Source organism: Lemur catta, chromosome 2, assembly GCF_020740605.2.
Source record: "Lemur catta isolate mLemCat1 chromosome 2, mLemCat1.pri, whole genome shotgun sequence".
NCBI classification, from domain to species: Eukaryota; Metazoa; Chordata; class Mammalia; order Primates; family Lemuridae; genus Lemur; species Lemur catta.
Genome location: NC_059129.1, coordinates 26,979,450 through 27,004,115, shown reverse-complemented (window position 1 = coordinate 27,004,115; position 24,666 = coordinate 26,979,450). Strand labels below are relative to the sequence as shown.

General features: G+C 44.9%; 1 protein-coding gene across 6 annotated transcripts in view; it reads right to left on the bottom strand.

Moving 5' to 3' along the window:
• The window catches only part of CUX1 (cut like homeobox 1), a 363,108-nt gene that overhangs the window by 137,888 nt on the left and 200,554 nt on the right, over nucleotides 1-24,666 (bottom strand). For all 6 annotated transcript variants that reach the window (XM_045543045.1, XM_045543046.1, XM_045543043.1 and 3 more), the window contains exons 4-5: nucleotides 20,816-20,894; nucleotides 585-722 (exon numbers count right to left, since the gene is read on the bottom strand). In XM_045543045.1, the coding sequence (XP_045399001.1) occupies nucleotides 585-722; nucleotides 20,816-20,894 (217 nt within the window). The remainder of the gene's footprint in view (nucleotides 1-584; nucleotides 723-20,815; nucleotides 20,895-24,666) is intronic.

The following is a 24,666-nucleotide window of genomic DNA, read 5'->3' as shown; positions in this document are numbered from 1 at the left end:
TTAGGTACAAGGAGAGATTTCTTTGTTCTTCCCCAACAGGAAAAGCCAGGCGACCTTTGCCCTTTCTGTCTTGTTGAAGGTGGGGCAGCCACACCAAGAGGCTGTTTTCGTTCATTAAATTTGTAATGAGTAGGCCACGCTGACAAGGAAACAGCAGCGCTTAAGTGTGCAGCCTTCAAGGATGGGTCTGAAGCCTTAATGTATCGGCAGCGACTATGAAATGACTTACTGTGTGAGCCTCTTTGATCATGAGCTGGCTCTCTGACAGGTGTCGCCCGCAGGCCACCCATCAGTCTTCTGAAAGGCAGATCCTATCACATGATGACACAGGAAGCATTTTCAAAAAATCCCGATCAGTCCCGTCAGAAGGCAATAAACTCATACAGTTATTGTGCAGAGGAAGAGTTTTTCTTGTAAATAGCTAAGCATTGTTGTCATTATACCTCTTTAATGATGCTGATACCTGCCCCACCCTGACTGTATGACACGTACTCTATAATTAGAGCTAGTCCCGACAGTCCAGGGAAGGCAATTTAAACAAAAAAAGGAAGAAAGAAAAAGCAAAGAATGCATTTTCCACCAACCTTGATTTTTCACTTCGGCAAATTCCTTGTTGTATTCTTCGAGAGTTTCCCTAAGTTTCTGATTCTCTGTTTCAATATCGTGCAGGCGCTGCACTTTGAGCTGGAGCTGCTGCCCGAGATCCAGAGCCGGCACCGGATCTGCATGACAGGAGAAGACACGTCACCCCACTCTGGACCCAAACGTGCCCCCTCCCCGGCGCAGGCTTCCCGGGGCTGTCTCAAGTCCCCCGTGGCCTTGCCTGGAGCCCCCTTGCTGGAGGGAGGCTTCTCTGCTGCTTTGCAAAGGAAGGACCCACCCCAGGGTCCTCGACGCGTGAAAATGGGGTGGGAATAGCCCTGGGATTCACTAGCATTTGCACCACTTTCTGATTTTTATTCTTTTATCTGTCAAGAAGAAAAATACACAAGGCAGCGGCAGGAGCGCCAGAAAGATCAACCACACGCCCAGAGCTGAGCCTGGAGGACAGACAGGCCGTGGAAGTGCCTGAGTTTAAAGTTTCCAATAACTGTATGAAGTTGGAAATGACAGCTGAGAGCCTGAGAGTGTCACAGACTTCACAGGACACGTTTATGGACATTTTCTCCTTTGAGCCCTACAACGATCTCTCTTACGAGAGCCATGGGAAACCGAAGCTCAGGGAAGCTGAGTGACTTGCCCGCGGTCACCCGGCTGGTTAGTGGGCACGCAGAACACGCGCCCCAGTCTGTCAACTCCAAGTGACGGTTCTTTACAACCCGGAGGAGCGGAGGAAACAGAAGCCACCCTATTCCAGGAGATGATCGCTTTTCATCGCCGCCCCCCTTCACCGACGAGGGATGTTCAGAAGAGTCAGGGGTTAGCAGCTACACATCCGAAGGCTGCAGAACCCGACAGAAGCACAGCTGGTGACCCAGTGTGACCCCTGCCGTGGGCGGCCAGCCAGAAGGCCACCGCACTCCTGATCACAATACAAAGAACTGAACAGCATCCGGGCCAGTGACGCGAAGTCTTGTGGCCAAGTTGATGTGCTATCTGCCATCAGATTTACTTACAGCAATCTGGATTTTAACCCCAAGTTAGAGATGGCAGACATGACATTTACAGTACTGACTCTTGGACTTGGTTTTAACCATTAATTCAGCACAAGACGGAGAGAAATTAAATGTTCTTCTGCATTGGTTCCATCTCTAGTTTTCCCTCTGCTGTCCAAGAGGCAATTATAATCCACCTGCTGGGCGCCCACAGAGTGACTTCCTTTGGAATTCTCAGGCTCTGTCAGAGTGGAAGAATACCCAAGTCCACTGGGCTTAGGAAGATTATTGAATATATTTCTGGTATGGGCGCCAGCGTCACTTGTGAGATGGCTGCAGAGATTTAGTCTCCTGTTGCGGAATGCTAAACACCAGGCACAGCGGATCAACAAGGGTATATATTCAAGAGCTCACTTAGTTTGCAAATGCCAGAGTCATTAATTTTTCAGACCACCCTTGGTTCCTGGAATTGAGGGCTGGGTCCATCATGCCTCAGTCAACGCATCCGCCAGGAGCCAGGAGCTCCGTGGGATGCCAATGTCTGTGCAGAGTTTACAGAAGGCGGGCACTGGGCTATGTTGGGCGCAGCGCTGGCAGCCCAGACTCCGCACGCCGGGGTTTAGCACCAACACTGTCCATCACGCAGAACCCCGGCCGCCAGGCATTTACCCTGAGTGTAGGTACGGTTTATGGCCGCATCGCTTTCTCATTTACAGCTTTTCACTATTATTTTAATCAGCACTAAAATATTTATGTTAAAGTCGATTTCAAAAGCTATTTTGGGGAGATGGTTCTTTGTGAGCAGGAGTAGTGATAACACGAAAAATGGAATCCTCAGAACATTCCAGATTTTTTTTTTTTCAACTGTCTTCCCAGAGTACTGTCTCAACCTGCACCCTCCCCCACCTCCATGGCCTCAGGCTGGGCGAATGGCCTGCAGGAAATGAACAGTCTGCCCATAGTCCCCTGGCACAGAACTACACCCTGAACTTGGCACAGAGGTCATGGAAGGAGTGGCAGGGGGGGAGCCACTGCACTTGTATAAAGTTCTATTAACAGTCTCTCATGTAGGCTTTCCAGCACAACTGCCAGCACAAATTATATTTTTCAAGAACTCAGCTAGTATACCGCCCTCTATCCCTAACATTTCTGTTGATAATGTTTCCAGTTCATTCTTTTTAAAAGGCCAGGACCCCATCGTATCTGCTTCGAATAAAAAGTAGCTTCTCTCATGCGATTCAGCAAGGAATCCAGTGACATATAAAAATAACAAGCACATTATCAAGTGAATAGTAACTAGACCTTTACGCACATTTTCAGAGTGTTATATTGTAAATGAAAATTCAGGCAATCTCATAATTATTCATTATGGCATGTATATTTAATTTAACACTATTAAAGGTTAATGCCTAAGTAGCAAAACTGGTCACAGAATAAAGGATGAACTGAATGTTCAAACATCTCTCTGCATTAAACTCCAAACTTTACTACAGCACAGCTGATGACTAAATGCCTACAGCATCTGAATACTGTTTTGGGATATGTAAAAGGCATTTCTAAAGTACCTCTTAGGCTTAATTTTTATTACTTGTATTAAAGGAACAGCTAATTACCACATGACAATATAATGACTCTAGCATGTTTGGGCTAGAGACCAAAACAATGAATTTTGGCAGGCCAAACCCCAACCTGCATGTTAATCTGGGGAAATCATAGCTTTTTGTCTCGTTAATGATTTCCAATGCCATTTAAACCCCACACAAGTATTGTTAGGTCTTATTCTGAATGTCAGAAGCCTCCGATCTCAGCAGCTCAATTAGAGAATTGTCTGGGGGAGGCGAGAGAACACACCCATACGTACAACAGGAACTCACAGAATCCGGTAACCAGTCCTCCCAGCCTCTTCCAATTCTACGTGCCTGCCAGGTCCACCCACCCGGCATGACAGACTCGCAAAGTGCTTTACAATCATCTAATGGTTAATTCCTAAAACACTCTTCGAGGTATTATATAGCTCATTACCCAACACAGGACTCTAAGAACATATTAATAATTATGACAAACAATAATAATACTGCCGTTTGTATTTATCCAGCTCTTTTCCTAAGTGCATGTAGCATCCTCTTGTTAATTCCAGCCATCACACGGTTGGTGGCCGGGGGAGGGAGCGCTGCCGTGTTCCAGGCACTGGTGGCATCTCACCCAGGGACAGGGGGTGGGGTGGGGTGGGGGAAGGAGCCGGCCAGGCAACCGGGTATGCAAAATTCTAATTAAGATTTCTGCTTCCTGAACCAGCAGCCAACTAAATTATACCGTCTTCTTCAAGTACTCATTTAACAAGTATTTCCAAAGCAACTACCTGCTCTGGGAAAGGCCCGGGACGGGCACCAGCAGGGGCACTTGGCCGAGTCGGCAGGGATCTATCTCACGGAGCAGATAAATCACGTAGGTCACCCGAGATCGGGTACACAGAAGACCACTCCTGGATGCAGAGACTGGGAAAAAAATTGTTTTTTTTTTTTTTATTAAGAAGAAGAGGTGACACTTGACCAGCTCCCCGAAAGGACACACGGAATTCAGACCTGTGAGGACCAGGAGGGGGCGTCAGTCCACGCGGGCGACACAGCGGGTGAGAGCAAGGAGTGGGGAGTAGGAGGCACAGGCCGAAAGGACAGTTCAGTGTGACGCCACAGCTGAGATGCACACTCTGTGACGTCGGGCTGTTCTTGGGTGCAGAAGGGACACACGGTGAACAGGACACAATCTTTGCTCCCAAAGGCCTGAACTTCTAGTGATATGAGGGAGACAGACGAGAAGAAAAGCCAAACAAAACAGACCAGTTTCAGGTACAGACAGTCACCGACTTACGATGGTTCAACTTAAGATTTTTTTTGACTTTAAAATGGCGTGAAAGCGACACACATTCAGTAGAAACTATACTTCGAGTACCCATCGACCCTTCTGTTTTTCACTTTCAGTACAGTATTCAGTAAATTACAGTAGATGTGAAACACTGATTACAAAATAGGCTTGATGTTAGATGACTGTGCCCAAACGACAGCCTAACGGAAGTGTTCTGGGCACATTTAAGGTAGGCGAGGCTAAGCTATGATGCTCGGTAAGTTATGGATCAAATGCATTTTTGATTTATGCAATTTTCAATGTATGATGGGTTTACTGGGACACAGCCCCATCGTAAGTCCTGGAGCATCTGTACTGCCCAGCATGAAGAAAGGACAGTCACAGGGAGGTGGGGGAAGGGGTCCCGCAGACAGGTGGACACGGAGGGCCTCTCTTAGGAGGTGAGCTGGGATGGAGATCTGGATGGTGACGAGGGGACGCTGTGAGGATTCACTCTCGGCAGAGGCAGCAGCCGGTGCAAAGATCCTGGGGTAGGTGCGAATGTGGCACATCCAAGAACAGGACCCTTACAAGCAGAGCCGCTGCGGCACAAGAAGAAAACTGCCGTACTTAAAGCCACAAAAAGGTTTGTTGGTTTTCTCTCTTGGCAAAAATATGTAAGACTCTTAGGCTTAAAGATGAGCTGTACAATTTTCTTTAAAAAAGCTAAGTGATCCAAATTAGCCACTTGCCACCGCGATGGCAAGTGGCTGTCGTATCAGGAACACGCTGCCTGCCAGACGTTATTGAAAAAATAAATGCAAACTCTATGTCTCTGAAGTAAACGTGGTGCTTCAATACTTAGTGAGGAGTAAAACTGCTTCTTGAAAGAAACTCACGTAGAGACAGCGTTCTGAAAATGGCAACGCTCCCATCATCATATACACTTATGGGAAAAGACAACATCCTCTAGAGAAATGTCTCAACGTCTCATATTCTCAATGTCTCTTGTCACACAAGAGGGAGTGTGGCGTATGGTTTAGAGTGTGGGCCAGACTGCATGTGTTCAAATCCCACCTTGGCCACTTCCTGGCTGTGCAAATTGGACAAGTCGCTGAACTTCTCTGAACCCTTAGTGTCTTCATTTATAAACCGGGCATAATAATTGTGCCTATAACAAGATGTTGTTATGAGAATTAACTTTGAAAACTGCCAGCCACAGAGTTAACTGAGTCAATAAATGTACCTATTATTATTTAGTAACTCAAACGTACTTAAGTATTTGCCAAAAGGAGTTTCAAACCATGGTTAACAATATAAAAAATGCAACATCTTCTGACAAGTTAGCAAAAAAACTGAGTATAAAGGAAAAAAGAAAATTTACTAGCCAAGTTTCCAAAAACACCTTCTCATGATTAGTACAGGTTGAGTATACCTAATTCGAAAATCCCAAATCCAAAACACTTCTGGTCCAAAGCATTTTGGATAAAGGATATTCAACCTGTACACAGGTTTCAAAAATATGTATCATATTTTTTGTAAAGATAGCCAATAATGCGCTTCTTCAGTGTGAGTCTATGTATCTTTGTGAGTTATCTTTTCCAGCCACTTACAATAGCCATGAAAACCAAGAATCAAAATGAACAAAACTTGGAAACTTTGCTTCTGGCCATGATAGGTTTACTGGTACTGGGCTTGCCCTTTTGCCACATATAACCAGAAAACTGGGCAAAATATATGAAACAATTGTTTACAGACATTGGACAATGGGTAGAGCAGGACGGTGATCTCTGAAAGAAGGGAAGCAAATGAGGTGAGCCCTACGATCACACTGACTTTATAGCAGGAAGAACTCTCTGGACTGCATCCCAGGGAAGGGGAAACCCAAGCAGAGCATGATGGTCTTCTTGGGTTGAGAAGACAGAGATGAGAAGACTGAGAGGCTGCAGCAACTGGAGTTTGCAGGGCAGAGCACTGAAAAGAAGGACATAGAGAAAGAGAAAAAGAAATTTGCAGAGGGGTGATCTAGAGTCTGCTGCCAAAAGCTCAGGTGCATATGCTGGGGTGAAAGGCCACAAGGATGGGCAAGAACTACAAGGAAGGTCTAAGGTGAACGACTCCCAGAGTCTAAGGTTTGGGAGACTTTCGAGTTAACAACCAGCCAGAGAGTAGAGACTTGCTGAAGAGCAAGGACATTCATTCAATAAAGACGCCAGGAGGGTCACACTGCAGTGGAGGGGGCTCTTAATCTTAGAATAAAGGCTAGTCCACATCCACCCCAAAAGCTAAAAATAGCCTCAGAATGATCAAGCTGATCTGCAAGTAATTTAAACTCCAGCACAAACAAACTTCAACACTCATAAATAAGACCACAAAATCCAGTTAACATTCATGATGTCCAACATCTGACCAAAACTTACTAGACATGCAAAGCAGGATAATCAGGGGAATAATAAAAACAGAACCAGAAATGACGAGACACAGTGGAACTTAGTAGACTAAAACAGCTATTAAGAGCAGGCATAAGTGTGTGAAGAAAACTATGACTACCTACAATAAGGAGAGAAATAGATGATATAAAGAATCAAATGGAATTCTGAAACTTCAATACACTATCTGAAATGAAAAAAATTCGCTCGATTGGCTTAACAATAGATTAGACACAGCAGGAGAAAAATGTTCAGTGAATTCAAAGATACAGTATTAGAAATTGTCCAAACAGAAGTACAGAACAAAAAGAATGAAAAAAAGTTACTAACACCTCAGCAAGCTATGAAACAAAATTAAACAACCTAACATACACATCCCAGAAAGGAGTAAGAGGTGTATGGGAAGAAACAGTGGCAAAATTTTCCAAATTTGGCAAAAGCAAAATACTAAAAAATTTAAGAAACACAGAACACCATGCAGGATAAACAAAAGGAACATCAATGAGCATAATCAAATTTCTGAAAACGATAACAAAAACTTAAAATCATAAAAGGCAGATAAAAAAAAGATTCATTACGTGCAGGAAAACAAAGATACAAATGATTGGAGATCTGCCAGCAACAGTCAGTCCTGAGAGAAAAAAATCAAAACCAGCAACAATTTTATACTCAACAAAAAGTATTCTTTAAAATGAGGGCAAGGTAGAGGATTTTTTTTTTTCAGAGGAACAAAAGCTTACAGAATTCACTGCTAGTAACCTACACTATAAAAAACGTTAAAGGAAATTCTACAGACCGAAAGAAAATTGTGCCATTTGGAAACCTGGATCTATACAAAGGAATAAACAACACTGGAAATGGTATTAATAAATAGATGGGTAAAAATAAAATGCTATTATTTCATTTTTAATTTCTTTAAAACATAATTGACCATTTGAAACAAAATAGTAACAATGTATCATAGGGTTACAACATAGGCAGAAGTAAAATGAGTAACAATACACTAAGAATAAGAAGGAGAAAATAAAAGTATATTGTAAGATTCTTGTGTCATATGTGAAATGGTATATTATTTGAAAATATAGTGTGATAAGTCAAAAATACTTACTTTACACCCTAAACTAATCACTAAGAAAATCGAAAGTTAGAGCTAATAAGGTAGTTAGGAAGATTAAAGAAAATAAAAAATACACAATCCAAAGAAAGCAGTAAAAATACAGCAAAAAAACCGGTGAGACACATAGAAACAATAAGATGGCAGACCAACAAATAGTAAGACTCAAACCCAACTCCATACATAATTACATTAAATATAAATGATCTAACATTCCACTGAAGAGGCAGGTTGTCAGACTGGATAAAAAAAAGCAAGACATAGCTATTCTACGCAACTTAAATATAAAGATACAGATATGTTAACAGTTAAAAAAAATAGAAAAAGACGTTAACATGAAAACACTAATCAAAAGAAAGCTTAAGTGCCTATATTAAAGTCAGACAAAGAAAACTTCAAGGAATATTGCCAGGAATAAAGAAGATCATTGTATAAATGTAACAGAATCAAATCATTGACAGCATGTAACAATCCTAAAAGTATATAAACCCTCAAACAAGGCTTCAAAATATGCAAACCAAAAACTGAACTAAAAGGAGAAAAAGAAAAACCCACGAGAACAGTTGAAGATTTCAAAATTTCTTTCACATTAATTAATAGTACAATTAAATACAAAATCATTATGGATACAAAAGACTCGAACACTATGAACCAACTTGACCTTTTATAGAACACTCCACTCAACAGCTACAGAGTATGATTCTTTTCCAGTGCACATGGGACATTCATCAACGTAGAACATATACAGGACCATAAACCAAGTCTCAATACATTCAAAAGAACAGAAATCACACAAAGCATGTTCTCTGACCACAATGAAATAACATAGTGCCTGAAGACTCCATTTTGAAAAACTCCAAAAAGAACAAATTAAACCCAAAGTAAGAAGTATTATTAGCAAATAATAACAGAAAGCAACAAAATTGAAAACAAGAAAAATGAGTAAAATCCATGCAAACAAAAACTCTTTTTTTGAAAAAGCATTAAAATTGATAAGCCTCTAGCTAGACTGATAAAAACAAACAAACAAACAAACAAAAAAAACGGAGAATTCACAAGAGCCAAGATCAGGAAATGAAAGAAAGGATATCACTACATGTTCTACAGGTATTTAAAAGATAACAAAATATTTTGAACAAGACTATGCTAATAAATTTCGTAATTTAGACGAAATGGATCATTCCTTTAAAAAATTCCAAATTAGTAAAATTGACTCAGGAAGAAATTTAAAAATCTTAATACTCTATCTCTGTTAAAGTAAAGTTAGATTTATAATTAAAAACCTTAGTAACAAAGAAAATCCCAAGCCCAGATGGCATCATGGGTGAACCAGAGTTTTGGGGAGCAATAACTGCAATCTTACACAAACTCTTTTAGTAAGGAGAGGAAGAGGGAGCGCTTCCCACTCATTTATGAGACCAGCACTACCTTATTATCAAAACCCAATAAAGACATTAAAAGGAAAAACCCAAAACACTACAGTTCTATATTCCTCATGAATTTAAAGGCAAAACTCCTTAGCAAAAAACATTGGCAAAGTGAATCCAACAAATTTTAGAAACTATAATACATCATAACAAAGGAAGCTTTATTCTAGCAACGTAAGATTGGCTTAGCATTTGGAAATCAAACTATTTCACCATGTTAAGAGAATAAAGGAGAAAAATCGTATGATCATCTCCATGGAGGCAGGGAGAAAAGCAGACAAAATTCAATACCCATTCATGACAAAAACTTTTAGCAAGCTAGGAAAAGAAGGGAACTTCTACCTTACAAAGGGTGTCTACAAAAGAATCTATAGCTAACATTATCCTGAATCGTGTTGTGAAAGCCTGAATGCTTTCCCTAATGTTGGAACTGATGCAAGGATGTCTGCTTTCTCCACTGCTATTCAACACTGTACTACAGAACAATGTTGGCTAATGCAAACAAAACAAAACAAACAAACAAACAAAAAAAACCAAGGAAAATAAATATACAGCATTATAGATTTGGAAGTCAATATGAATATAGGAAACTTGAACAGCACTATCAACCAACTTGACATAAATGCCATTCATAGAAAATTCCACCCCACAACGATAAAGTACATGTCCTCTTCAAGGGCACATTCTAGAGAAACTCCAAAAAGAAAACTTCTAGAAAATATAAGTGAGTATTAAAGGCCACAGATATAATATTGTTATATAAAAATTAGTTACATTTCTATATAAAGCAATAAAAAATTCGAAAATAAAATTAAATACTCTTTAATACAGTATTCAAAAACATGACCTACTTAGGGATAAATTGAACATAACATGTGCCAGACTTACACATTAAAACTGTAGAATATCACTCGGAGAAATTAAAGATGACCTAAATAAATATACCATGTTTAGACTGGACGAATAAATTGACAATTCAATTTTCCTCAAATTGATCTACAGATACTACAATGGAATCCCGACCAAAGTCATAGAAGTCTTGTTTGTAAAAACAGACAAGCCGAATCTAAAATGTATGTAGAAGCTCAATGAACCAAAACAACTTTGAAAAAGATGACCAAAGATGAAGAACTGATTTCAAGACTGACTACAAAGCTACAGTAATCAAGACAGTGTGATATTACATAAGGGTAGATATATTAATATACGGATCAACAAAATACAAAGTGGGTCCAGAGAAAGACTTCCACATACAGCATCCACTGATTTTCAATAAAACTCCACCTTTACCTCATACCGCATGTAAAAATTAACTCAAAATGCATGAGGCCTAAAGGTAAAAAAATAAAACTATACATCTTAAAAAAAAAAACACAACAAAACCAAAAAACAGGAGAAAATAATTACCACCTTGGGGGCAGGCAATGATTTCTTAACACATAAAAAGCAAGAACCCCCAAAAAGGGGGGAAAAATAGACTTTACTAAAATAAAAAACTTCTGCTCTTCAAATGACAAGAAACTGGAAGAGAATATATGCAACGGATGTATTTGACAACAGACTTACATGCAGAATATATAACAAATTTACCACTCCTGCGTGGTGGCACACGTCTGTAGTCCCAGCCACTCAGGAGGCTGAGTACAGAGGATCTCCTGAGCCTGGGAGTTTAAGGTAACAGTGAACTATGATTGCATCACTACATTCCAGCTTGGGTGGAAGAGCAAGATCCTGTCTTAAAAAATAAATGAAATAAAATTTAAAAATAAAGCTATTATAAATTTACAACTCGATAATAAGACAAACAACCCATTTAAGAAATGGACAGAAGATGGAAACACTTTATAAATGAAGATCTATGGAAGAAGAAAACACACATGAAAAATATGCAGCATCAGTAGTCATCAGGAAAAGCAAATGAAAACCACAGTGAAATATGTCATGCACTCACTGGAATGTCTAAAATTAGACAATACCAAATGATGGTGAGGACATGGAGCAACCGGAACTCTCCCCTGTTTCTTTTGGGGGACAAAATGATACATCTACTTTGAAAAACAGCTTGGCATTTCTTACCAAGTTAAATGTGGAGCTACCCTATGACCCAGCAATTCTAGCTGTAGGTATTGGCATAAGAGAAATGAAAACAATGTCTAGAAACAACTGTCTGTGAATGTTTATAGCAGATTTATTCATAACAGCTACAAACTGGAAACAATCCAAATGGGCACCAACAGGTGAAGGGACAGGCAAATCGGCACACAGCCCTACAAAGGAGTATCACTCTTCAATGAAAACGAAAGGATTACTGATCCCAGCAACAAGATGAATCCCTGAAACACTATACTAAGTAAAAGAAGCCACATGACAGAGTACATATGGAATGATTCCATTATATGAAACTCCAGGAATGACCTGACTGATGGTAACAGACAGCAGATCAGCGATTGCTGGGGTTGAGTCAGAAGGGAACTTGTGAGGTGACAGAGACGTTCTAGATCTTGATTGTGAAGGTGGTCACACTGTCACTGCACACTTTAAATGGGTGAATTTTATTGCATATATTTATACCTAAAATAAAGTTGACTTAAAAACATAATTTTTAGGGAGAGAAAGAAGTTTCTTGTACTGCAACTAAAATTAAAATTTTAAGTCCTTTATATTCTTCATCACATCTTTTTATTCTATTTTTAGTATATGATTTACAGTGTAATTATACATGTACATCACACTGATAACTAAGACTCTATTGTGGGTACAAATTCAAACTTTTGTACTTTTGGGGCACATGAGCAGAAGTAGTCTGGAGACCACCAACGTAGACAGACCCACCTCCTGCCGTGCAGGCATCAAGGAAAGGTGTGAGCCCGGGGGCAAGAGAGGACAGCGTGGTGGTTGAAGTGACAAGAAGGGGTTGAATTCAGGATACTCGGGAGGCCGGATCACTAGGACTCACTGACAGATGGGCTGTCAGGGTGAGGGAAAGAACAGAGTCCAGGCTGACTCGTGCAATCGTGCCAAAGCAGGGATGGTGACTCCACTCACTGTCCTGGGAGGGCTCGGGGCAGGGGGAGGAGGAATTGATTGTTTTCTGGTGGCCATGTGGGGCTCTAGGAGTCACCCAGGGAGAGAATGTGGGGGAAGAGGCTAAGAACAGGGTCCTGGAGGAGAAGGTGGCGGCCGCAGAAGTCTGAGGAGGAGGAGTGGAAATAGGTGAAGCAGAGCCAGCAGGCGCTCACCTCTCACGGAGTTTGGCTGTGATGGGGAACCGAGAACTGGCCGGGAGCAGGATGACGCCATGTGTGTGTTTTCTCAGTGAACAGGAGGTGCGTTAGAGATCGGGGCAGAAAGAAGGCATGAAATGTACATGGGGCACAAGTGGGCAATGAGGTTGGGGCCCATGGATGGCTGTTTGTATGTTCTTACAAACTAACTCATGCTGGGCCTCCCCAGACTTGAATACAAACACTTTGTTTTGAATTCCCTGATCACTACAAAGGAAGCGCTGGCATGCCCTGGCAAAGCCCACTAGCCCTGGTGCGAGGGGTGGGGGGTCCGGGAAGAGGGAAGAGCACACTGCTGGGCCTCACGCAGGGCTGCAGAGGGCGCGGGGTGGCAGGGGAGGCTGCTGGTGAGCTGCTTCTCCACAGATCGTGAGGACGAAAAAGACCGATCTCAATAAACCCGAGGCCCGTGTTTGCACAGAGCGCTCTGCGGGCGACAGGCCGTCCCCTGCCATCAGCCCGAGGATGAATGTACCCCTTGTGAACACCACCCCGCGACGACATCACAGCGCGGCAGACGCTACTTTTCGCCAGGGCACTCCAGGCTAATGTAATCATACGATTACATAATTAACCCAGCTGTCTCATTAAGAAAATCAACTGGAATTCAGGGCATAATTAGTCATACAGCAATTAGCATGCCGATGAGCACCTTATGAAAAGCTGTCTAGATACCCAGTGTGCCAGGACCACCCCAGTCATGGCAGAGGGGAAACCAGGCAACACACCTCTCCACTCAGGCACACCAGGAGGATTCCCCGAGTCACATCCAGGGAGTTCCCACACTCCGGCGCTGTGTCAGGGGACCGGGGGAGGACGGATGGAGAGAGGAAGCCCTGGGAATGAGAGCGGCATGCAGAAGCTGGCGGCGACAGGCTCGGGCACCCATCTTGTCACCCCTGCTTTTCTTTAAAGTTTGTAGCTAATTCCTCAGCCTGCAAACATGCTGCGCACCAAACGGAGGGGTGGACCAGGCCCCCAGAATTGCTCGAGGAGGATGGAGAAGCTGCCACCTCGTCTGGTTTCCGATCCCCTGAGCACTGAGACAGTGCACCACTGGCCCTTGTCCCCTGAGGTGCTTCAGGACCAGCTCTGGGTTGGGGACCTGCAGCCCAGGCAGGACGCACATGATGTTGGCAACAGACAGGGCTTCATTCCTCCGGCCTCACTTCTGCTTTCTGTCCTGCTTTGGTGCCTGTGGTTGATTCTTAATAATATGAATGAAGATGTTTCAAGACAGCAAAGTGAAGCTGGGTACAGGGGCTCCCACACGTCTCAGGCTACTGAAGTTCCAGAGACCTCTCTGGAGCGGCCATGGGCACCCGGGCTCCTTTGCCAACACCAGGAGACCCGGAATACACGGTCTGGAGTCTCCTTCCAGAATGGGCTGGAACAGCCACTCTCCCGTAGCCGTTAAGAATGCCACCAGGGAGCACACCAATTAAAATCTTGGCATGAAAAACAGGGGCTATTTCTAACTAAATCTCAAGATTTCGTCACTTTTTTCCAGAAGTCCTACTCTGGGATCCTTGAGTGAGGGGCGGGCAGGGAAGAGAAAAGAATGGAAGCACCAGTGTTTTCTAATTTTAACCTATAATGTGTCCTCACTTGAAAGTTAACAGGCACACAAAAACCAGATTGCTATTTTATTCTTACGGAGGATTAAAAAGCAATTCTCGAGAACGATGACGTGCCTCTTCATTTCCAGAGCCTCAAAGGCTGGGCCGACGGGGATGTTCACCAGGAGGGAAGGTTTTCCTAAATCCAGACTGAAGCCTCCCCTAGGAGCTCCCGGGAGCAGGGGCGCGTTGGAGCAGGCTCTGAAAATGGAATGGCTCACAAATAGGCTCTTTTCAGCCAGTCCTCGTTGAGGACTTCCAAAAACCTACAACATCTACTTTGCACAATTATAGGCCAGTTATCCTATGGAAATAAAGTGAGACGAGTCAGTCATGAAACGCCGAGTTCTAGCAGTGTTTCATGAGTCAATGAATATTTTATATCACTGGTAATGTGCTTCCTAAGATTTAAATCTTAAAATAAACCCTTCTAGGCATTGCCTTTATGTGTGAAGGGTTTGTATTTGTAGGAGCTAAACCACATCTCAGCAAGGAGTAAAATATGATTCTTATCCGTGGTGGGGGGCCACAGATGGAGGCAAGGACAACTTGCAAAGAGATTCTTCCCTTGAACTTTGCAGCTAAAGCAGAGAAGTTCTGCAGTACCAGGGCACAGGTGCTAGCTGCACTGACTTTGAATCTCCTATCTAGGAAACTCTTTAAAAAGTGCCTTATACAAATGTATAAGTATCCTACAAATCCTTGACTAATTTCTTATCTGTAATACATTAAGAAGGGCTATTCAGAAACGAAGATTGCAAGTTGATTATTTTACTGATTTATGCTTCCCTGCATTGTAGAAATAAATACATGCTCATTGTAAAAAAGTATGAAAAGTACCAAGAAGCAAGAGCAAGTCACCCACGCAAGGTTAATTACTGGCAGACTATGCATACCACCATAATTTTGCTCAGCACACAGTAAAATTCTAGCTACATAAAAGCCTTTAAGAGGAGGTCATTCCAGAATTTTCCCAGCCATCTGAGAGCTGAGACATTTATTTCTCCTTTCCTTATAGCAAGGGATAGAGGCTGCCTATTTCATCCATTTAATTGTGGAATATTTTTTCAAGGGTACTGAATACTCTCCCACAACCAGGATGGGGGTCCTGGGCAGAGCTCTGCTTGCATTCGTATCTTTTTAGGCTCGTGGTCTGGGGCCTGCATGCGGTGGGCTGCCAGGAGACGCTGGCTGGGTGTAAGCATGAATGTGACCTTTTCAACAGCACACTCTAAGCCTTCCTTGCACACTGAGAGTCACTGTTGTTGACGGATAGCCACCGAACTCTGCTCTCACCTACAGACACAGACTCTGATGCATGAGGACGCTGGCCTCCCAAGGAGGGAGCCTGCCACAGAGGAACCTCCCGTCCTCGGGGGCTCGCTCTGCCCAGGTGGTCCTTACCAGGTTGTGAGGCCGGCAGACAGCTGTGATGCTTTTCCTCATGTGGCTAATCATTAGCAAATTAATAAACATAAATCTCAATTACAGGTGTGTTAGAATTTTAAAAATTAAGCATTTTGAAATTTGAGATAATCCCTATGTATTGATCATACATGTTATGACATAAAATCTGTCCATGAGAAAATTGACAGATGAAAGCCAATTAAATTAATGACATAAAATTGTAACTTGCTTGTGAATCTAAATGTAAAACCTCCATCCTACGGCTACGATGCTGACAGTAACGGCAACTAGAACCATTTTCAACTAGAACCACAAAGAGGGATAATAATAGAATCAGGGACAGGAGACTCATCCACCAAATGTTTTGTTGGTCTTTCTTTTAATTTTGTAAAGTAGATGGAACCACACACACAGTATTGTTTTCCAGATAAAAGTCCCAAGACAGAGCTGTCCTACTTGCCTTCCTTACCCCCACCTCCCATCCCACCAAGAGTCAAATCCATTCTACCTCCTAAATACAGCAGGTTATCTGTCCATTCCTCTCCAATTTCACTCCCACCATCTGACACCAACAGACCTGTCTCCCCCCCCCATCACTTTGGACCCCTTTCCAATCTGTTGTCCACACTGCAGCCAGGAAGACCTTCCCGATACACAAATCTGATCATACCATTTCACTGCGTAAAGCCCATTAATGGCTTCTCTGTCGGCTGAAGTCCAGAAGCCTTCACATAACCGCCCAGGCCCTGCCTCCCTTGGCAGCCAGGTGACCCACGCCCCTGGAGGGGAAGCCTCTACCCAGAGTGACTCCTAACAGCGGCCCTGTGACCACTGCAAGCACCTCGGTCTTGCTTGGTGGGTTTTGCTGTGGAAGCCCTCACCACGCCTAAAACTCAGCCATTATTCGGGTAATTACTTTTTAATGCCCACCAGACTCTAAAGTCCACAAGGGCAGGAACCTTGCTGGCTGCTGTGTCCCTGGTCAGGGTCTTAGGCACTGACCAAGTAATGACCAGGAAGATGAGGGTGACAGCAGTTTGAAGAAGAGCACGGTTTGGCTAAAGGAAGATATTTCCAATGAAAAGCATCTGAAAATACTCTCAGAATTGCCTAAGGAATGAGGAGCAAGCTGGTGGCGAATGAAAAGAATGGAAACATCAGGTCTTAACTGTTTTAACTGCCCAGAGGACCCCTCAGGACCACGGTGGTTCAATTCTACTATGTACCTAAATGTTTATCTAGTGTCTCGGACAGGAAGGAGATTTTGGAAGGAGAAATAACATTAGCTGGGACTTCTGATGTGGAAGATGAAGAGGGGGGTCCGGAATGACTCAGCTTTCCCACTCCCAGCTAGGCCGGACCATTGGAGGGGAAGTGGGCAGAAGGGGGGGCTGGCGTGGAGGGAGATCCCAGCTTGGTGCCAGGCCCGCAGGACAGCTGACACACCACACAGATCATGGACATCACACACTGGCCACAAAACCGAAGCCCTCAGAAGCGCAGGCACTGGTTTGATGAACCCCGAATGCTAAGTGCGATATAAATGTCTATGCAGGCATGTAAATCTTTATAGAGTGACACCAAAGCAAAATGAGAGTTCAGAGAGCTATTAAACTGCTGCAACTCCATAAAAGATACGTTCTGTTCTCTTGCAACTGACGTGTCTAATGCTCGGGAGCGCTCGCCCTCAGTGGGAAGCGTCAATCTCACGAGGACGGTTCAGTGTGAACAATTAAAGCCTGAGACCCAAAAACTCAGAGAGCATTTTGAAGAAATAATTTGATCCACTAATTTATTCATTCATTTGACAAACACTTATGAAGTTTCTGCTACATGACAGGCACTGGGGTAGACTCTAGGGAAATAATTAAGGATAAGATCACATTGTCCCCATCTCTCTGCCTTGCCAGAAAGGACATAGACTTAGCAAGTAGTCGTGATGGGGGTGGGCAGGTGTGTGTGTGAGAAGGGCACACCCCAGCCAGACCTGGGGGGTCAGCAGAGAAGGGGTCTGGCCACCCTGCAAGTGCAAAGACTCTTGTGTCAACCTGAATTGCACAAGGTGGGGTAGAGAGAAGCGGATGGAATCGAGACACATTTGGAGGTGGGATGGCCAGGACCTGGGGATCAAGGGCTCTGGCACAGGCAGCTGGGTGGGAGATCGTGCCTTTGCGAAGAGCAGGAATGCAGGAAGAAGAACAGCTTCCGTCAGACACACCCAGTGGTCGCAGGGTGCCCATCAGTCACTCCTGCGGGAAGTCCCAGAGGCAGCTGGACATGCAGGTTGGCACTCAGGAGTGACAACTGGGCCAGAGACAAAGCTTTAGGAGTCGCCAGTATGACCCTTTGTGAACTCTGCTGCTGAGGACTTGGGGGTGGGGCTTTGGGTCAACCGACTTCTTCAGTCACTCCCCATGTCACCCCTGTTGTGTGCCACGTGCTGGGCAGAAGGCAACAAAGCAAAGCCCTGTCCTCAAGGAGCTTTCATTGCAGTGAGACCAATATGTAAGTAACAAGAAAACGCACAAATAAATAAAATTTCAGGAAGGGGCAGAGTGGTGGGAGCTAGTTTGGTCAGGTGCCTCTGCCAGTTTCAGGCTGGGTGGGACTCTGGCTCCACCTCTTCCTGGGGCCGGCCTCGGCAGCCCTTCCTGGAGCTGGGCCACATGGCACGTAGCTAAAATACCTGCCATGTTATTCCCGAGAGCTTCCTCCATTTTTCTAAGATGGCGTGAGTTGCTATCTCTTGCAACTAGGAGAACTTAACACACCCCCCAAGTGTTTCTGGATTCTGCTGGATTAAAGCCCGAAGCACGCAGACAGGGATGGCACCCTGACTCCCCCAATGGTGTAACTGTCAGTAAATGCACCGTCGCTATTGACCAGGCCCTTCCTGTAAGCCTCAGCCACACGATTACTTCACCCAGGCAATAATCAGACTTCAAAACACAGGTAGAGTGCGCTGAGCCCCGTTCCTGCTTTTTAAGTAACTTGCTAGATCTGTCAGACCACAGCATTTTTAAGAAATAGCCGGGAGGCGGCGTGTGAAAGTGATCTACGTGGAATGTAGATGTATTTTGATCGACTTTTATTATTAGAGAGAACATCAGACATTATGTTGCTCCCACCATTTTGAATCTAAACTGCAAACATTTATTCTCCAGCCAAAAATGATAATTATAAAGATTATCACCACTATAGGAAAAACACTTATGATAGTAGTAATAATAATGATATTGAGTGAAAAAAGCAGAATATAAATATATACCCATGTTATGATCGAAATTCCATAAAATTTGTATATGTACATGAAGGCCTGCTCAGGCAAAGAGGAACACTGATGAGAAAAATGGTCTCTTTTCTGTAATTGTAGAAAAAGAAACCTAACAGCTTGTTAAAGTGGCTGCCCAGTTGGGAAATTTCACTAGGGGAAAATCCAGGTAGAAATCTGACTTTGAAAAACGAGATTCTAGGTTATATAGAAAACAGGAGCAAAGGCTCTCTGGGTCTTTGGCAAAGATGGAATAAGCCAGCCCCTTCTCAACTGAGTCACCAACACGACAGATGCAGAGTTCTTGGCTAGAAAGCACTCCCTTCCCGGACCCTGCTCCGTGGTGGCAGGAGCTTCTGGGAACAGGATGGGCAGGACCCTCCTGAGCATGAAGAACAGAAAACTTAAAAGAAGGAACTCTATGGAAATTGAAAGTTATATTTATCAAAGTTCAGGTCTCACTGTTTCTGTAAATGCTTTATCCCTGAGTCAGTATGGACACAACACGGGCCAGAGAGAATTCTCAGCCACCACCTCAAGCCTGCCAAGTTGCTGATACCTGCGGAACAGTGGGACATCGGATGATCCATGTACTTACAAAGGACCCACCTTCTGGGGCTTGTCAGTCTTCGGGGAACCCCTAGTCACATACAAACTCTTACAGAAACTCAAAGGGCACCACTTGGAAACTAAGAGTTAGATAAGCTCCCAAGATAGCAAAAGGTTAGAAGAAAGCAAATCATTCTCTGCCGCCAGGCTGTTCCCCAGAGAGGAAAAGGAATGTGATCAAGACTTCACAACAAGCCTGTGGCAAGAGAATCTGACCTTCCCACTCCCTGTCCGAAGTGCTTTCTGATGCCCCTTAATAATCCCAACTCCAAGAAGGAACAGGAAAGCTATGGTGGACTTGAACTAGAACATAAGGGCAGGTACAAAGGAGACCTGTTTCTGCCTTGCTTTGTTGAAGTAGCTCTAGTAACGTCAGTGATATTCAGAGCTTAGTAATACGGGCAAGCAGGTGACTCTCGTGGGTGGGGAGGGTTGGTGGTGGTAATTAGGTTTCCTTGGCTGGCAGAGGAAGACATCTAAGTGGCTTTCCTAATTTTCTGATCAGTCTCTCCAGGACTGAGCTGGGACCCATGTGGTCACGTCCGTCGCCTCCCTACAGATTCTAAGTCACTGGGGAGCAGAGGACCGACAACAGGACCAGTGGGTCTAGGTGCTGTAAAGTCCACCTCATTTTTCTAAAATAAGAAATCGGAAGCTATCAATGCTCAGAATGCCTAACAAACATCATTTAAATTTTAACTCTTTAGTTCCTTTAAAAGAAGAAACAACCCACATATTTAGTTGTGGCTAAAGGAATTATCAGTTACCCTCTCTGCCTGTAACCCTTTAGTGAAGGACTAGTCCGGAGGTCACTAATCCTGACGACCTGGTGGGGGGGAGGAGACAGGCATTCCAGACGTCCAGTATGGGCCATTCCTGAAGTCCTGAAGGTGGTGCCCGGCACCTCAGGAGACTGGTGCACAGCATATAGACATTGATCCTATGTCTTCTCTGTGGTACGCGCACCATTTTATACTGTAGTCCCAGAGGTTTGGGTTTCTGCGTTTACTAGCAATTACACAGGTACTTTAACAAGTGCATCAAATTTCCATCCCTATCTGAAGACTGGGTGATGGAGAATTCACATTTCCTGGAACTCCCTGGTTTCCTGGGGGAAGCTGCCACCGAGGGCTTACGTTCCTTGGAAAGCTGAGAAGGAGCCCAACACCCACCACTCTGCCGCGGAGCCCCGCCGGGGGCTATCCGTGCCAGGGCTTACCTGGGACGTCAATCAATCTCTTGTAGACGTTCAAGAAGGCTGCCTCAGCCTCTTTGCTTCTCTTGCTCAGTGCGTCAATCTGAGAGGGGAGGAAGGAAAGAAGAGAAAAACAAAGAGCTCAAAATTTGTCAAGAGGTAATTTAAAAATCATTATACATCTAGTAAGTTTCTACAGCAAACGGAAGTCTGATTTCTCCGGGTAGATGCTTGACAACTGGGCCTTCAGCCCCTCAGAGGACAGCCCGCAGGCACGCAAGAGGGGGACAGTCTCCGTGGCCCAGGCAATCAGGGTGAAGGCGGCCACTCACCACACTGAGCGGGGACCACTGGGTGGGCTTTCCACCCAGAGAAAATGGTCTGGCATGCCCTTCCTGGCCTCTTTCCTTCTTCTGCAAGTGCTGCTAAGAGCTGACCGTGCACTAGACGTTGTGCTTGGGAAGGTGGGGGGAGGGGTAGGCAGGGAGAGATGATAGCTTTTACTTTTAGGAGCTGGGGTCTAGTGGGGGAAACACATATGTCAACAAGTAATTAAATTCCAGCCAGAAAAGTGCCCTGGGGACATGGAGAAAGGGACCTCAGGCAGGAAAGCTGTCACACTGGAGCAGAGTCTTCAAGAGCAGCTCCCAGGGTAGACAGGCAAGGCAATGCATGTAAGAATACATGCAAACACCCAGAGCAAAGTTCTGAAATTTGGAGGGTCACAGATCCTCTTTAAGAATTTTATGAAGCCAAGGGCCGCCCCTGCCCCACATCCTACAGCCACATACACACATACGGAGTTATGCATTCTATTTGAGGACCTCACACGTCGGTTTGTGCTCCATCCATGAAATCCAGATTAAGACCCATGGTTGGGGCTGGGAGATGAGCAAGCCTGCTGGGGTGGGAACACAGACACACGTGCAGGGGCTGTGGGTGACAACACTGGACAGGCAAGCGGGGTGTATCCCAACCTGTGTCACCTGAGCATCAGCCAGAGTAGAAGGAGCACAGGAGGGGCAGGGAGGAGACCCCCGGGAGGTGCTGCCCTCGTCCCGGTGAGAAATAGGTGGGGCAGGGCTGTGGGTGCTGAGCAGGAGACGCAGGTGGGAGATCTGGGGCCCAGAAGAACAAGGCACCCAGCTCTCTAGCTTAGGCAATGGATGAGGTTCTGCGTCACTGGCCAGGATTGGTTTATCTTGTGAACTCACCCAGCTGAGTTCGTTCCCCCAGTGTAGACATCTATTACTCAAAGAAAGGTGAAGTTCGAAATCCCCAAGTACACCAGACACATCCAAAGAGCTTCCAAATGCCGGATCGACTTGTTACAGTACTTAGCTCACACACACAATCGCTGAGACAACAGCTGACTTTGTACACCTGAAGCATGCAAGACAGTACATGCACGAAGTTCATATTGGCTCAGGAAAAGGACACTAAATTATATATTCCTTCTGTCCCCTCATAGAATTATGTTCTCTGTCTCCAATGTTATTAAAGAGGCAAAGGATGTGGTTTAATTATAGGGCCTCTTGCCTGAGCCAACTGACAATTTGTTAAGGGCTGAGAGGTCACCTGATTAAGGATGGTTAGACATTAAGGGACAGGGGACAGGGTGACCAGGACGGTCTGGGAAATCTGACGTAGACCAAACTAATGCAGCGCGAGCATTTCCAACTTCTGACACCTTGTGCTCCAAAATTCCAATTTGAAGTCAGTCGTTTGGAACTCAAACATCCCCCCCCACGACGAAATAAGGTTGTGATCGAGGTGTTGAGGGGGGTTTCAGAATAATCCACAAGGACTATTAATATGACAAGACAGCTCTTTTTAAAAAAAAAAATACCCCCCCATTTTTAGCAATACATGCTCATTGTATAATTAGAAAAATATAAAAAATATAGAGAAGGAAATTAAAATCATAATTCTGCTATTCACTGGTGGGAGTCATACTGTCTAGTCTGTAATTCTCTTCCATTTTTTTCTAATTAAAATACACAGTTGAATTTAATGCAGGCACATAGGAAACAAGAGACAGAAGGTAGATCAGGGTTATCTAGGGCCAGGGGTGGGGAACAGGGAGGGCTGGTGGATGCCGGCTAAGGGGTGTGTGGTTTCTTTCTGCGGATGATGAAAATTTCTACAATTGTGGTGACGGTTGCACAACTTTGTGAATATACTAAAAGTTAATAAACTGCAGGCCTTAAATGTGTAAATTATATGATATGTGAATTATATCTCAATAAAGCTTTTTAAAAACGTGTATTTGAAGTCAAACCATATGCAAAATTTTGTATTGTGCTTTCTTCTACTACCATACATCTTTTTAAATATCTATTACAAATTTTGGGAAATGCCTTAATGGCATTATTTCAGCTGCACCTAACCACCACGTAGAGATGCTTGGAGGAAACGTGGATTTGCAGCTGCCTCTCCCGTTGCCTGGGAGGCTCCCCGGCCCCTCCTAAGAGCCGCGTGGCCGTGGGCAGCAGCTACTCCAGAAAGCCGGGCGGACACTTCTCAGGTGTTCCCACGGGGGCACGAAGGGTGGCTGCCTCTCTGGAGGCAGAGGACAGGCCCTGGAAGGATCCTGAACGTTGTCCTTCTCTCTCCTGCCTGGGTTGTTCATGGGGACGTGGAGGTGGGGGCTGGTGATCTGCACGTCGCACTTGGGGACTGTAATGGGTTGAACTGTGTGTGTCTCCCAAAAGATGCCAAAGTCCTGACCCCCAATATGGTGAAGGTGACCTCATTTAGAGATAGGGGCTTTGCAGGTGATCACGTTAAGACAAGGCCCTAATCCAGTATGACTAGACAAAAAGGAGACGTCTGGACATGGTCACAGACACGTACCCAGGGAAAACGTCACGTGGAGATGAAGGCAGAGACTGGGGTGATGTGTCTGTTAAGAACGCACAAGATCACCAGCAAACCCCTGGCAGCCGGAGACAGGCACAGAGCAGACTCCCCCTCACTGTGCCCAGAAGGAACCAACCCTGCGGACACCTGGATCTTGGCTTTCCAGCCTCCAGACCATGAGGCTAAAATTGTGCTGTTGAAGCTGCTCAGTTTGTGGTCTTTGTTAGGCAGCTCCGGGAACCACGACTCCGAGTGCTCTCCCCCTCCCTCTTCCACGAAGCCCAGGGAATCCAAGCCAGTGCCGGGAACAAGGCCAGGCCAATGAGTTTAATCCATTCATTAAGCAACTGGACCATGAGGTTCCTGAAGGAGATGAGAGTATTTCGTGCCTGGCTGAGCTACGTGATGAGGTCCCCTCACACCCTTATGAGATTTCTAGAACTGTCTGGAAGAATTTACTGATTCTGGGAATGTGGGTACTTTCTATGCTTCTTCACTCTTTGGACTCCTCCCATGGCCACTGGCCTAGACTGAGGGTGGCCCCAGAGTCTGAGCCTGCGTCTATCCTCTCCCTTGCCCAGCCCGGCCTGCCCAGGGCGGGCCGCCCTCTGGCCACCGCCACTCGTGAATTCCTCGCTGCAGCCTGTGACTTGCTAGTTCCGTGGTTTTGCTTACATGGAATGCCCTTCGCTGGGCTCTCTGTCCACTCCAGACCTATCTATGCTGCAAGACTCAGTGCAAGTGCCACTCTCTTCAGGCTGTGTGCTGGGCTCCCTTGGCGGGCAGCGTGCTGAGTCTGGAAGGGGCCGGCGCCACCGTATCTGGACAGGGGTGAGTCAGCATGAGCTGCTATGGGGAAGGCGCACACCACAGTGACTCTGCTACGAGGAGGAGCTTCCCTCCAGGTGTCCGTGCGGCCACTGCCCAGGAAGGGGGCCCTCCTGTGAGGGAGGGAGGGAAGGCACAGGGTCCTGCTCATCCTCATGCCCTCCACCCGCCACACCCGCCTGACA